This window comes from Mercurialis annua, linkage group LG1-X (genome assembly GCF_937616625.2).
Source record: "Mercurialis annua linkage group LG1-X, ddMerAnnu1.2, whole genome shotgun sequence".
Taxonomy (NCBI): Eukaryota; Viridiplantae; Streptophyta; class Magnoliopsida; order Malpighiales; family Euphorbiaceae; genus Mercurialis; species Mercurialis annua.
Window position 1 is genome coordinate 63,885,748 of NC_065570.1, and position 16,597 is coordinate 63,902,344.

At 30.4% G+C, this 16,597-nt stretch overlaps 1 protein-coding gene across 1 annotated transcript; it reads left to right on the plus strand.

Moving 5' to 3' along the window:
* The first annotated feature begins 13,011 nt into the window (after window positions 1–13,011).
* Window positions 13,012–15,713, plus strand: LOC130015210 (uncharacterized). Its single transcript, XM_056104929.1, has 2 exons — window positions 13,012–13,028; window positions 15,284–15,713. The coding sequence occupies exons 1-2, from the start codon at window positions 13,012–13,014 to the stop codon at window positions 15,711–15,713; spliced, it is 447 nt and encodes a 148-aa protein (XP_055960904.1).
* The last annotated feature ends 884 nt before the right edge of the window (window positions 15,714–16,597 follow it).

Sequence of the window (16,597 nt, forward strand, 5' to 3'; positions counted from 1 at the left end):
TATAGTAATTGTATAAAGTGCTTTTTTTACAAGGAAATTCTGAACATAATTACAGAAAAGTTAAAAAGAAAAGGAAAAGCTGTTGAAGTGTTTATCAAATTGGCCACAATTTCGGACAAGAAGAGATATTATTATCCCAAAAAAAACTAATTATTCTAAAATTACAATCAACAAAAAGGTTAAAATAGATTAATCCACTTATGTAATAGCCGAAAATGGATGAGGATGATTTTGCTTTTTGATGAGGTGTGCATTATCTATTAACAATATTATATGTTGAAGTAAATAGATTTCAGATAAATTAAGTAATTAATTTCACAATCCAGGTGAGACATTCCTATTATACAATCTCATAAATAACTAAAAATAAAGCCATAAATTGATTTAGGGACTTCATATCAATAAAATAAAATAAAAATCTGAGTCATACTAAATGCGCATGAAGTAAATAGTTTTATTTCCGTGACAAAAAAAATTAATATACAAAATTAAAAGTTTATGAACTCAATATTAACAAATAATACTAAAACTATAATGGGTCGTTTGGTTCAACGTTAGGAATCGAAATCGAAATGATAGATTTTTTTCATATATTGTTTGGTTCAATAAATTAGTCTAGGAATGGGAATAGATATTTTTTTTCTAAAATATTATTTATTATTATAAAATTTTAATATTTTTAAATAAAAAATTATTTATTTATAAAAATATTTTTTATTTTTTCTTGAAAATTAAATAAATATTTTTAATATTTTTATATTATTACTTATTATTAAAACATCAGCTAAATTTGATTCTCATGAAAATAAAAAATGGGGAGAATGAAACATTGAAGGGATAATTCTATTTCTATTATTTAGTAATGTTGGATAAATAATCACAAATAATAGAAATCATTCATTTCCATTTTTATTTTCGATTTTTTTAACGAACCAAACGTCCGTAAAAGTGCAATGTCAACAAGTGGACAAATGTCAATGTGGGCCTAATTTGAATGGTTAATGCGTCTCTAAGTGCATCGAGAGGTTGTGGGTTTGAACCACGCCACGGTAACTAACAACTAACATGAGACTCTAAAGAGTCGATTTCCACCTTTGATAAAAAAAAAACAAGTGGACACATATAAAAATTTAAATATGCATTTTGCCGGATTTTTTTGGTAGAAATTCAAACTTTGCTTCCATGTTCTTAAACAAATTGGTCCAAATTAACTTCAACTAAAGTATTACAAATTGGTCCAAATTAACTTCAACTAAAGTATTACATTACCGCGTAGAAAAACAAAATATCTGATCTAGTTTTAAATTTAATCACGGACTATGAAAAGAAAATCCCCAGTTGGAGAAAAATCCAAACGTAATTTTGACAGGATATACATCAAATATGATAAAAAGGAAAAATTGAAAGATATCGGGTGGCAGCCAAATGAGCTACAGGCAAGATTTGTATAAGCATACAGAAATGGAGTCATGTCATGTGTGAGAATTTAGAAAAGAAAGCTCAACAATTTGCTTTGTTTTCACATACATTATTCTGCACTTCCCCTCACTAAATATACATATTTTTTAATCAATTCTACCTTTCATTCTCTATTTATTTGTGGCTAAAGTGTCTCTTTTGGATGTCGACTTGTTCATGGGCCAAATAGGAATCTTAAATGTAGATGAGTTCGAACCGAATTAAACGGTATTTAAGCCCGGCCCGAATCCTGAATCTGCTTGATTCCAACCCAAGCAGGTTTAGATTAACATGTGTTGTCCAATTTAGTCTATAGAATGAATGTATTTGGGCTTACACTGATTTTTTTGAACTTAAATAACATTTTTTTAAAAAAAATCCCTCACATAAAAAAAGTATAAATTTATTATGAGTTCGGACTTGTTAACCACTTAAGTATCAAAAATCGGATTCAAGTGGGACGGGCCGGATGGATGCCCAACCCATCATTCAAACTTAGTTAGTATTGGAATGGGAAAAGACTCTTGTGATGTTTTGATTTTTGATTAGATTTCATCTCTCATGTTGAAATGAATTTGAGATGATTTAATCATCTAAATTTAGTATGAATATGCACTCTTTAACCAAAGTAACCACTTAATTTAATAGAACCCATTGCTATCTTCTGTAAATCAACATGACACAGATTTTGTGAAAAACAGTTATCATAATTGGCCCACTAGTCCATTAGAAATAGAGTCAACTATAAAATCTAAAAATCACTTAATTTTTAAAAATATACTCTAATTTTTTTAAAAAATTAATTTTGCTTAAAAAAATAAAAAAATCTTTACACATTTATGTATTTGTTTTTTTACTATGTAAAATATATTTTTAATACATATTTGATATTTTAAAGATTCATTTCTGATATACCTCTGATATATTTCTGATGCGGAACACACCAATCAAAAACTTTTAGATACTAAATAAAAATGCTTTAGATACAATATGAATGTTTCTGAAATTGTTTTCCCCATTTCGAAATTTTCTGTAATTTTTCCTTAAAAATGATCAGCTCTAGAGACCCAATATAGTGAGAAGCAGCATATCTTGTACAGTGGACTATTTTAGTGGCCTCACTAAAATGAGAGTTACCGATGAGTATAGGAGTGCTTTTAAAAAGCACTGAACTTGGTCATACTCATTGGCCCAGTTACTTCGGTTCAAATCAATCCAAACAAAATCAGTGACTTGCATCTTAAAATATCTGACTGACAATTTTAATTAGTCAAACCAATAATTTTTGGATGGCGATATTTTCAGATTATGTTTTAATAGAATGAGAGTAGTTTTTATGATTTTGACATTGCTACCTTTTTATAATAATTTTCTTTTTTTTATGGTTATCTTTGCTATTCCAAAATTAGCATCATAGTAGTAAACAATCTAAACCCTCTGCTAATTATTTCACATTGACTTCTCTGTATCTTATAGCTATTAATTCATTTTTTCAAGAAAGAAAAATAAGTAATAAAGACCCATAAAAAGATAACTAGTTCTTGCTAGTTTTTTAGATTACAATTTGATATGATAGAGGCATAGAGCTCAAAAACGATTTTGCATTCTGCAGTAGTACCAATTCAGTCAAAAATGATTTTGCATTCTGTAATAGTACCAATTCAGCCAAAGTATTAGTGCTCATTAAATTTTGATCGGTAAGCAAATATGGTGCTTCTTTTGAATTTTTCTGAAGAGTGCCAACAGAAAAATAATAATATTTGCTTATTATTTCTGTTAACTTATTTTAAAAAAATATGTTTTAATTCGAAATATTTTTAAAATTTGAGGATTGTATGGTGAATGAAAGATGGTTTCTCTTGTTCATTCTCAGCCTTTTTTTTAAAAAAATTACAATTTTAATGGAGACCGATCTATTGTAAGTAATTTGATGAAAAACATGTGATAAGATGAATTGCTAGAATTTAGCAAGCTATATGGAACCGATGTTGAAAATTCACCAATGCTAGTCTTGGAATTAAAAAGATGACCCCGATCTTTTCCCACTCACGTCTCCATGGGAATAATTAACATAAATTTTTAATTCCATTACGGGCGAATCACCCTGAAAAACGGAAAATCTCCTCTCCATTGTTAACCCGATGGCCAACAGTTTTGATTTCAAACCTAGTCCGAGGCTCTCTTTTTTTTTTTTAAGAAAAGGTCATCTTATAGATAATTTTTTACTTTTACTATTGTTAAAATCTAACATAGGTTTATCCAAATCCATCTTAAATTCATAAAAATAATATATATTGATTAGGCTTGAATAGTAAATTTAAAATTTGACTCGAGCTCAGATTAGATTTGAGCTTGCATTTTAAAAAGTTAAACCCGTTCAAATTGCACTTATGATCAGTCTACGATTGGAACATTATGGTTATATAATTAAAAGTTCACGAATAATATAACTACCAGCTAAATAAAAAATAAAAGAAAGACGAAATTAAAAAATTGTAGGTGGCAATTTACACAGAAGAACCCAATAATATTTTTAAGTATTGATTTTCCTAATAGGCTAAATCCATTTTAAGGTCCTTAAACTTTTATTTTTTGGTTCATCATGTCCTTCAACTTTTATTTGGCTTTCTCAAATCCTTAAACTTTCATTATTTGGTTCATCAGGTCCCTCAACTTCTATTTGACTTTCCCAGGTCTTTAAACTTTTGTTTTTTGGTTCATTCGGTCCTTAAACGAAGATCCATTTAAGGACCCAATGAACCAAAAAATAAACAATTAGAGACTTGAGATAGACAAATAAAAGTTGAAGGGTCTGATGAACCAAAAAAATAAAAGTTTAAGGACCCGAAGAAGTCAAATAGAAGTTAAAGAATCTAATGAACCAAAAATGTATAGTTTAGGGACCTCAAAATAGGTTTAGCATTCCTAATATTGATAAGAGAATCTAACATTACTAAATAGCAAAAATATATTAAAAAATTGAAAGGTAAAATTTAAACTATCCTTTTAATTATTATAGTCTATCTAAGCTCATCTTATATACATGCAAATTGTTACACTATAATTAATTTTAATTATCATCAATCAAATTCGTATTTAAACGTTTTGAGCTAGACTAAATAGAAAAAAAATATGTTCGTCATTGATTTTGGATTTTTGAAAAGATAAATTAAAAGTTTCGAATTGGACTAGAAAGAAAGGATAAACAATTAATATTTTTTTTCTAGGGTGTTTTCCCCAAAAGATAGAATCCATTAATAAAGATAAAATTATAAAAGGAGTCATATTACAAGAATAAAATATGATCTTTCAATTGTTGATCTAGAAAATACTAACAAACCTAACATACAAGTTAAGTAAATCAAAGGAGCGGCAAATCTAGTCATAAATTCCGCATTAAATTTTGAACGAACGAGAAGTAAGGCTTCCGTTGGAAGTGGGACTTGGATATGCCCTTTACTCCGATAGACCGGCCACACACACGACCCACTTGATCCATTGAAGGTTTGTATTTTCGATAATCTTTGTCAATGGAATTTTTATAAGTTAGATTGATAGCGCTTCAAATCTTAGATCTACAAGAGATTAACTCTAAATCCCGAACAATCGCTAAAAAAAAATTCTTGAACGATTTAAGAAAGAAAACCACAAAAAAATTCTTATAAGAAAAAGATAGAATCCATGCCGGATAGATAGACTTCATATCGAAGAGATCTTATTGAAAACAAGATTAAAACTATATATTACTTATTATTTATGGGCGGAGGAGGTAATTGTCGATTAGGATAGGAAACCACCTTCTCCCACTCTTTAAAGTATGAAAATGAAGAAGAGTTTTTTAGAGAGAAGGCGGAGCAATTTTTAGAGAGAGAATTTTTCTTGAAAGTGATTGATGATAAAAACAATTATTGATCTTTAACTTAAAAAAAAAAAGTAAAAAGTGTTAAGATTATAAGAGCTATACATTCATATTAGTCAAATGATAATTAATTGGAGTTGATGTAGATTACATCTCTTTTCTCATTCAGTCTCTTAAGAAATCACAGTACATCCAATTAAATTGGTGGGAATTGGTAGGGTTAGACCATCCCCAATGCTGAAAATATCCTTCAACTATTGTGCAATTTTTGTTTCTTCAAATTAGGTCAATAAATAATTGATTAAAGACTAAAAAAGCTTATAATAATTACACTACTAAGATTAAGATAATAAACCTCCAATGATTTTCCATTCAAATTTGTTCCCTCAGTACAAATGCAAATGGGGACATAGGCAATGTCCCATGACAAAAGGCACACCAAATTCTTTAGCCAATAATTCATTGTGGAATGGCATGTGCATGCACAGCTCACACTTGAAAGAAGTAGGGACAATATCCCTTAAAATGTTTTTTCTTTTGTTTTTCAAGAAACCCTTAAAATGTTTTAGCCTTTTAAAGGGTGGTCTAGTTATTAAAATTTCATTCTATTATTTAGTTACAATTTATGCGTGTGTTTAAACCTTAGACTGCATGTAGATTTGTTCTATATTGTATAAGAATGTTTATTTTTTATTTAATTATTTTAATAAGTGGTTGAATTAACTGAACCAGTGATTGACCTTATTGAACCGTGAATAGATGATTATATATACTGGTTCGACTACCGGTTCGGTCACGAAAACAGTGCATGGTGTAACTTGATTTTTTTTTTTGAGAAAGTGTAACTTGATTTAGTGGCAGGAGAATAATATCCAAATAAATACAGCAAATGGACCTCCATGTTCTTGCTTTCTTTCTCCTTTTGGTCCCATTTGTGTCCCAAGAAAACTGAAAAAAAAGCCCTAAAATGATTGATTTTCATGCCAAGAAATTAAACGACTCTAATTTCAAAATGGGTTCCATTACTTGTACAACAATACCATGACAACTTTTAGATATATTTTTGCCTTAGCCTTTTTCCTCCTTACACAGAAGAATAATTTCAATGGGGCCATCATCATTTTTTGCTTCCGAAATCCATCTCTTAGTTCACAGTTGAGTGGTGGGTGTGAATGAAGAACAAGACAAGATAACCTGGTTCAATCGGTTAAACCAAAAATCGACCAATTGACAGACTGAACAGACGAATCAAAATATCGGTCAAACTGGCCGATTCTTAGTGTTGGACAATTTTAACTTAAATTTCTTGGTGTTGGATAATTTTATTTTAAATTGGCCGGTTCTTAGTGTTGTGCTCTCCTTTCTTTCTAAAATAAAAGAATTTTTTATTTTCTCATCTTTTTGAGGGTCGGAGAAGATGACTTTTCCGCTTAACCAGAAAATCATCTTCTCTCCGCCCATATTATTATTATTTATATATCTATTTTTTTGGTTTTAATAAGTCTTTTTAAGATGTTTGTTTGTATTTTATTTTTATTGAATAGATCTCTAAGGTCTTTTGGCACCTTTTTGATCTGATGTTTTAGATCACTAAAGAATATTTCGCGTCCGTTCGAATTTTAAATCCGTGTTTTTGTAAATTTAAGAATGGAGAGGTTTATAAATCTATTTTTTTAGAATTTTTTTAAAAGGTAAAAACTGAAAATATTAATCTTTGTCGGATAGAGCAAATTGCTTGTTAAACCTGAAAAAGAATAATCCAAGTAATAGAAGCATAGATCTTCGTTGAGTTAAGATACGGGATCCATATCTAAATTTTTTCGTTTTTGATTTTTTTTTTTTTGCTTATCTTTGATGGTAGCTTAATATTTGATAATTTAAACTTGAAACTTGACAGATCATATTGTGTTTTTTGTGATATGATTTTTATTAGTTGTATTTATGTCTTTATAAATTAATTCTATTCTGGGAAAAATAAAATAAAAAAATTGCTTGTACTTAATTTAAAATGCATTCAGATGAAATTTAATTTAGAATTAGAAATCAAAAAAGAGTAAAATGGAATCGATCAAAATTTATAGACAAATTTCAATTATTGAGTTTATGATTAAATTTAATTTCCTTTGGTGCTCTTTTGTCAGACTCATTTTACATTCATAGTTGCACAGAATCTTGGTGAGATCCAACTTTATCTAATAAAAGCCAACTAAAAAAGGTTGGAAGGATATAATTACACATAATCAAACTCATATTATTAACTTCCAAAGATAGACCAATAATTACACCAATGATACGTTTATTCTCCAACTAAATATTACCTTATCCACCTTAATTGGCATAAAATGATGTTATATACATATTAACTGTGAAATGAGGGTGGAGATTATTTGCACTCCATACCTTATAACTAAATTTCATTTTTATTTTATTTTTTTAATGGTGTAACACGAGGACATCTCAGGAAATTATTTATCATAATACTGCTCTCGTTCAAACACGTTTAGTTCCAAAATTCTGATGAAATCCGGTACGCGGTCGCACCCTACTTTTAATTGCAAATCACTTTATTATCCTTATTAAGATTTTTCACGTTATTCTTGTTTTATGCTATATACTATGTAGTATGCATTTAAGTTCTGTATTTTTATTTTTGTTGTTCTTTTTTCTGTAAAAAGCAAATCAAGTTACAAAAGACAAAACAAACCAATGATTCATAACTTCACTTCAGCTTTTGCGATGAATTAACATTTATCTTTTTGGCTATTGGTTTTGTTTTATTTGATATCTTTTAAATTAATAAATTATAAAAATGAGACTTGTAGGTTGTATATATCCTAATTATTCTACTACAGCTGTCTACTACAGCTGTCTAGCTGACATGGCACTTCCTTATTGGTGCTTTTATGTATCACACAGATTAGTATCTTAGAATAGTAGAATAGCAAGTAGCGGTTATTTTTTGTGCTTCTTCTACAGCTCTGTATATAAGCTCATTAGTTAGCTTCTTGATCATTAATGAGAAATATAGATTCTTTCTCTCAAATTGATATTTTACATGGTATCAGAGCTCTAGGAAGATCAAAACCTAGGGTTTCAAATTTTCTCTAAAATTGATCGAAGATAATCAATTACTTCTACTTTCAACTAATTGAAGAAGAAGAATGGAGGATAATAGCAATGTATCAGGAAGTCGCAACCATGAGAGGTACGCGAACAACTATAATGGTGATCCATTGATGTTACAGGGATCGGACCATCCTAATCTTACGCTGGTAAGTTCGCCATTGACAATCAACAATTATTTCAGCTGGAGTAGAGCTATTAAGATAGCTTTAGGTGCGAAAACTAAATTAGGGTTTATCAATGGTAAATGTACAATGCCAGATGAAGACTCTGATTCATATGAACAATGGATTAAAGTTGATTGTATGGTGATTTCTTGGCTATTGAATTCTATTTCTAAAGAACTATCAGGTGCTTTTTTGTGCGCAATCTCAGCTAAAGGATTGTGGGATGACCTGAAACAGAGATTTGGACAGAGTAATGGTCCTATGCTCTACCAATTGAAGAGGGAAATTGCTTCAATCTCTCAAGGAAATGATGAAATTTCTGTTTATTTTACAAGACTCAAATGTTTGTGGGATGAACTGGGCTATATGATGAACTTTCCAACTTGCAGTTGTGGAGCAATGAAGCAGTGCACCTGTAATTTGACTAAGTCTGTTATTGATTTTCACTCACAGGACAAGTTGATTCAGTTTCTTATGGGACTGAATGATGAATATGAATACTCAAGAAACCAGATTCTATTGATGGATCCTTTACCTAATGAGAATCGTGCCTACTCAATGATAATGACAGTAGAGAAACAAAGACAAGTTAGTGGACACATAATGCAAACTGTTGATAGCACAGCTCTTCTGGCAAAACCACAGAATTACCAAAGCAATAGCAAGGGAAACTGGGATGCAAAGAAGAGATATGGGGAAGACTACAAGAAAGATAAAAACAAAGGACATTGTGACTATTGCAATAGAGATGGTCATACAAAGGAAGGTTGTTTTAAACTGGTGGGATATCCTGATTGGTACAAAGGAAACAAAGGAAATGGACAGAAACAAGGGACTAGAATGGCAGCTCAAGTGAACACCTACAGTCCACAGAATGATAATCCTTTGGAAACAGAAGGAAATAACTGGAATCAAGCTTCGATGGGATATGAACAACTGAGCAATACTTTAACTGATATGTTAAAGATCCTTAAAGGAAAGGCAGTTGCTGAGAGTGCATCAGGATCGAGTGGAAAGTTTGCTGGAACTGCAGAAAGACTTCCTATGGATCGTTATGCATTTGCAGGTACTTTTTCTTCTTATGCTCTCAATAGCTTTGGTATGTATGACTGTGATTGTTGGATTATAGATACAGGGGCTTCTGATCATATGACCTATAACAGTTCATCTTTTCTCACCAAAACCTCTTTAACTCAACCTATACAAGTTTGCCTACCAAATGGTTTTATACATTCCATATTTCAGACTGGAAACATTTCTCTAAACCCAAATTTATTACTAAGAGATGTACTGTATGTACCAAGTTTCAAGTATAACTTACTGTCAGTTAGTAAGTTGGTACAATCAAATCATCTTAAAGTAACATTCTATTCTAAATACTGTCTCATACAGGACCAGAAGACTAAGGTCATACTGGCAAAGGGGCAACAAATGGGAGGATTATACAAACTTGATCCTAGCAGTTTTTTCACACCATCTCCTTGTACAAACTCTTCAACTAATAATGTTTTTTCATCCAACATTAATAAAGACAATCCTTCTCATTGTTCTCCAAATACTGCTATGAATGTTCATTGTGATTTTTCTGATTCTTTTCTTTGGCATGCTAGATTAGGACATGTCAGCTTGCCTGTTATTAATCACATTCCTGAATTAACCATTCTTAAACCACACACTGAAGTTTGTGAAATCTGTCCTCAAGCAAAACAGCATAGGCATCCTTTTCCTTACTCAGAAATTAAAACCAAATTTGTCTTTGATATGCTACATGTGGATCTCTGGGGTCCTTATAAAACAACATCTTTTCAAGGCTCTCACTATTTCATCACCATTGTTGATGATAAAACTAGAGTAACCTGGACTCTCTTGTTAAAACAAAAAGTAGATTGTTCTACTACTTTTCTTCATTTTCTTAAAATGATTAAGACTCAGTATCAAGCCCAAGTTAAAATCATCCGAACTGATAATGGTCTTGAATTCACTAACCAAAATGTTTCCTCTTATCTTCAAGACCATGGGATTATTCATCAACTCACTTGTCCCTACACACCACAACAAAATGGTGTAGTAGAAAGAAAGCATAGACATCTTTTAGAAGTAGCTAGAGCCCTTAGGTTTCAAGCTAATCTACCAAAACGTTTTTGGGGTGATTGTGTACTTACAGCTACTTATCTAATCAATAGACTTCCAATGAAACTGCTAAATTGGAAATCCCCATATGAAATGTTTCACTCAAAAATCCCAGACTATTCCTTACTCAAAGTGTTTGGTTGCTTGTGCTATGCTGTAAACAACATTCCATTTAAAGATAAATTTGACAGCAGGAGTATCAAATCCATTTTCTTAGGTTATTCTTCTGTTCAAAAGGGTTACAAACTGTTAAACCTATCTACTGAACAATGTTATGTCAGTAGGGATGTAAAATTCTTTGAACACATTTTTCCTTTTCAAAAATCTGTCTTATCATCTGATACTTCTTCTATTCCTTTACCTCTTACTTCTACTGATGCTCCTGATTCACTATTTTCTCCTCCTACTGTCATACCTTCCATTCCTGAACTTCATAATCCTCCAACTGATGACAATCTTCCAGAACATGACTCACCTATTCCTTTACCAACTAGACATACTACCAGAACCCATCACCCTCCCATTTGGTTTAAGGACTATCATGTTCCCATAATATCTAAAACAAAACCTACATGCCTAACCATCACCAAATCTCCTACCTACCCTTTACCTGAATTTTCACTACTTACAAAATCTAATGATCAGATAAGTTCTAGTTCTATAATTCAAGAACCATTTTCATATAATCAGGCTAGGAAAGATCATAGATGGATTTCTGCTATGCATGATGAATTAACAGCTCTGGAAAACAATGGAACTTGGATACTTACATCTTTACCTGCAGGCAAGATTGCTATAGGTTCTAAATGGGTGTATAAAATTAAACATAATCCTGATGGTAGTGTGGAAAGGCTTAAAGCCAGACTTGTAGCAAAGGGTTACAATCAGATTGCAGGTCTTGATTATAAGGAAAGATTTTCTCCTGTAGCAAAGTTAGTTACTGTCAGATTACTTATTGCACTGGCAGCAGCTAAAGGATGGTTTTTAGAACAATTGGATGTGAATAATGCTTTTTTACATGGAACTTTGGAAGAAGAAGTTTACATGTTACCCCCTCAGGGTTATACTAAAGCCAACTCTACAGAAGTATGCAAATTGGTTAAGTCATTATATGGTCTGAAGCAGGCCTCAAGACAATGGAACATCAAATTCACAACTTCTTTACTCAGCATTGGTTTTATACAATCCACTAATGACAACTGCTTGTTTACAAGATTTCAGGATAATCATTTCACTATTCTACTTGTATATGTGGATGATGTAATTCTTGCTGGAGACAACATGGCTGTTATTTCTCAGGTGAAGCAGTTTCTACATACTGAATTCACCATTAAGGATCTTGGTCCTTTGAAATACTTTCTTGGTATTGAAATTCATAGAGATTCTTCAGGGATTTCTCTTAATCAGAGAAGATATATCTTGGACATTCTTGCTGATTCAGGATATACAGCAGCTAAGCCTTCTCTATTTCCTCTTCCTGCTAACATAAAGCTTACCATGGAGGATGGTGCTTTACTTGATGATCCTGACCAATATCGCAGACTTATTGGTCGTCTTTTGTATGTCACAATTACTAGACCTGATATTAGCTTCTCAGTTCACCTATTGAGCCAATTTATCAGTTCACCTAAAGTTCCTCACTGGGAAGCTGCTTTACATCTTCTTCGATATCTCAAGCACTGTCCATCCCTTGGATTATTCTACTCTTCAACCAATGATTTTACTCTTCAGGCATACTGTGACTCAGATTGGGCAGCCTGTCTTGACTCTCGCAGATCCGTTACTGGTTACTGTGTGTTTATTGGTTCTTCTCTAATATCATGGAAGAGTAAGAAACAATCCACTGTTTCCAGATCTTCAGCAGAGGCAGAGTATCGCTCTATGGCATCCACTACCTGCGAGCTTCTTTGGCTCAGTTACATTTTGAAGGATTTGCATATATCCTTATCTTTACCAGTCTCTCTATTTTGTGACAACAAAGCTGCTATTCACATTGCTGGTAACCCTGTTTTCCATGAACGTACCAAACATCTGGATATTGACTGTCACTTGGTTCGTGAACAGTATAAGAAGGGTTTTCTTCATCCTACATATACTCCCTCGAAGCTCCAGTTGGCAGATATTCTCACCAAGTCTTTGGGTGCTGCTCCTCATCAGTTTCTTCTGTCCAAGTTGCAACTTAGTTCGCCAGCAGATGCAACTTGAGGGGGGGATGTAGGTTGTATATATCCTAATTATTCTACTACAGCTGTCTACTACAGCTGTCTAGCTGACATGGCACTTCCTTATTGGTGCTTTTATGTATCACACAGATTAGTATCTTAGAATAGTAGAATAGCAAGTAGCGGTTATTTTTTGTGCTTCTTCTACAGCTCTGTATATAAGCTCATTAGTTAGCTTCTTGATCATTAATGAGAAATATAGATTCTTTCTCTCAAATTGATATTTTACAAGACTCTTTTTTAAGATTCAATATGAATTAGATATTGAAGAGCTCTCTCTTCTTTTTCTCCTATTCCTCTCCTACCTCAACATATTAAATTCTGGTTTCCTATTTGTTATGATTGTGGCCAAATTCACCTCTCACCTTTTAAATCTTTTACCTTATACCAAATGAAAGATTTTAATATATATTATTAATTTTTTTTATTTTTTTTTCCGATTTTTCTATTTTATATGGGTGTTTTTTATTTTAAGGATAAAACTTTTGGTAGAGATCGTCTAGTTTTAATTTAAAGATCAATTTACGGGTTTGAAATTTTACAACAAAAGTTATGTCTTTAGATTTGTTATAAATATAGGGTTTTTGTTATAAGTTTTTTAGTTCTGCAAATTTTTATATTTTTTTGTCTATATTATAGATGTAGTTCTTACAGAGTCAATATAATAGATTTTTTTGGATGGCTTCTTAGGTAGTTGGAATGCCCCACTTCATTGTATTATATAACTCGATGTCGTGGTTAAATTTGAGAGTCGTTAGTAGTCGATTTTAACACTAATGATATTTTATCTTTAAAAAAAATAGATTTTAATTAGAATTGAGAATTGTTTTTCCATTCGTTACAAAATTCGCCAATAATTTTCAACACACTTCACACTCCCCGCCTTCCACCTCCAAATCTCTTAACTTTTACGATAAATGAATAGATTATACATTATCAATTTTAATATTGTTATTTTTTTACTTTCTTTTCAGTTTATCTTTTTTTATATGGATTAGTTCTTCTCCAAATATTAAATTTATGCAGGATAATGTTTAAAAATCGTCCACAACAATAAATGAATAATGTAATTTGGAATTCTTTTGCATTTCATTTGAAATGGTAGTTTATAAATTTAGAAGTTGTACAACTTAATTTATTTTTTTTAGTTTTTAAAAATAAAAAATAAAAAAAATTCAAATAAGACTTTTTAAATGAAATATTGTAAAAGTGACAATGAGAATTATTAAATACAAAGGAGAAGAATATTCAATATTTTATAGATTAAGCTCACTTTTGTATAGTCATTTGAAAAATAATTATATTTTAATAAAATAACTGTATATATCTATAATTATAAAGAAATTGACAAAAATGTTCATTATAATTTTTTTTTGATAATCTAGTCCATCAAAAGTTTTACAATTACATGCAAGCATTTAACAAACAAATGAAAGTTTAACTGATAGATAAAATATATTTAGTTTTTCAATTTATTTTATGATATGTTATTCATAATTAACTTTTTTTAATAAATCCCTTATTAAATATTATAAAAAATCTACTATATTATTAGTAAAATAATTTTGTTATTACATAAAAGTTTCTAAAAAATTATACAAATATAAAAGTATTTATCATAAAAAAAAACATAAGATTATAAATTGTCTCTTATTTTTATTAGTTAGAATATTAATTGTTTATATCTATGTTTTGGTATATAATTGTCAAAATTTATAAGTAGATGGATCAAACTGTCAAAATTATTATTTAGAAATATTTATGTCAATCGGGTCATCTCCATAAATAGATAAAAAAAAAAACTTTTTTGCTTGAATTTTTTTTATATATTAAGATTAAATTTTTTTAATTGAGAGATTCTAAATTTATTTTGAATAAAAGATCAATAAAGACAATTTTTTAATACACTTAAAATATGCTCCTATTAGTTTTAGAAAAGCGTATTCAAATTCATTGGGTCTTAAACTTAATTATGGCTGCTTTCAAAAAAAAAGTGGCAATCCATTTATAGAGCTTACTTAAAGATAACTTAATCTCATGGAGTCATAGTGTAATTGGGTCCCTCTCCGATGTATTATGATGAGCACTGACAGTTATTCTGCTAGAACAGGGTTGCTACTTGCTGTAATAAAAAGAATTTATCATCTAATTTTTTTTTAATTTTAATTATAATTACTTTTTAAATTAGGATAGAGAAAATTTAAATATTATATTTTTTATATTATTTGTATTTGTAATTTAATTATAAAAATTCAAACAAGAAACATAATTTTTAATTTTAATTATAATAAAGATTCTTCTGTGTCAGTTTTATTTAATTCTAGGCAGCAGAATTTCAGCTTTGTTTGGCAGCGGCGGCTTCGTCTTGAAGAACAGTCTCAACTCAGCTCTCTTTTGGCCATTATTTCTGATAATTTTCCCTCTACGGGACCTGACATGTTCGAATGGAACATAAAACCTTTCTCTCCGACAACCTTCTACCACTTTTGGCATGCTTCAGTTCGGTCTCCATCTCCTCAGCTTAGTAAATTTTGGAAATTCAGTATTCCTCCTCGCAGTCAATTCTTTATGTGGCTTTTGGCTAGGGATCGGATATCTTCTAACACTTTATTAGCCCGTCGAGGTGTTATTTCATCTCTTAGTTCTACTTGCTTGCTTTGTTCCGAAGAAGAGTCGAGTATCCATATTGTTTTGCAATGCCGTTTCGCTTGGGAATTTTGGAACTCAATTCTGCATTTTTGCAGCATTCAATAGGCTACCCCAACCGTAATTCATCATTTTTTTTACTTTTAGGGTTCTCTTTCAAGCAAGCGATATCGTTGTCTTTGGCAATCTATATGGTTTTTCAGTATCCGGTAGTTATGGAAAGCAAGAAACATGAGGACTTTCAAATATGAAATTGTGGACATCAACTCTTTGGTGTACTCATCGATTTGCAATGCAGTTATCTATTACAAGGATAACAATAGGGGTTTTGATTATTCGGCTAATGATGTTTTTAGAAACTTAAACTTCTTCTGTAATTTTTTGTAGCTTGTCTTTTTTCAAAAAGACTTTTGCCTTCCACTGCTTTGTGGACGTGCTAATTCAATAATCATTTACAAAAAAAAAACCTTAATCTCATTTGACAGTTATTCTGCTAGAACAGGATTGCTACTTGCTGCTGTAGTAAAAATAATTTATCATCTAATTGTTTTTAATTTTAGTTTATTTTTTAATTTTCAGTTTTAATTATAACTATTTTTTAAAATTAGAATAGAGAAAATTTAAATATTATATTTTTTATATTATATCTATTTGTATTTTAATTATAAAAAAAAATTCAAATATGAAGTACTATAAAGGATATATTGTAGTCTTTATTTACTATAATTTAAATAAATGGGTATAATTAAAATTAAAAATTGAAAAATAAATTAAAAAAAAAATTAAAAATGAGATTATAAATAAAAATATCGGCAAATAAAATATTTTTGAATTGCCAAATAAAGACTGCCCACCAAAATTCTAAAGTGTAGCACTAAGCGAAAAAAAAAATTATGATATAACGTATGGCTAAAGCATGATGTTGCTTAGAAACTTAAGCGAGCAACTTGGATTAATTGACAACTAATGCTCATGTCTTAATCTAATTTTAA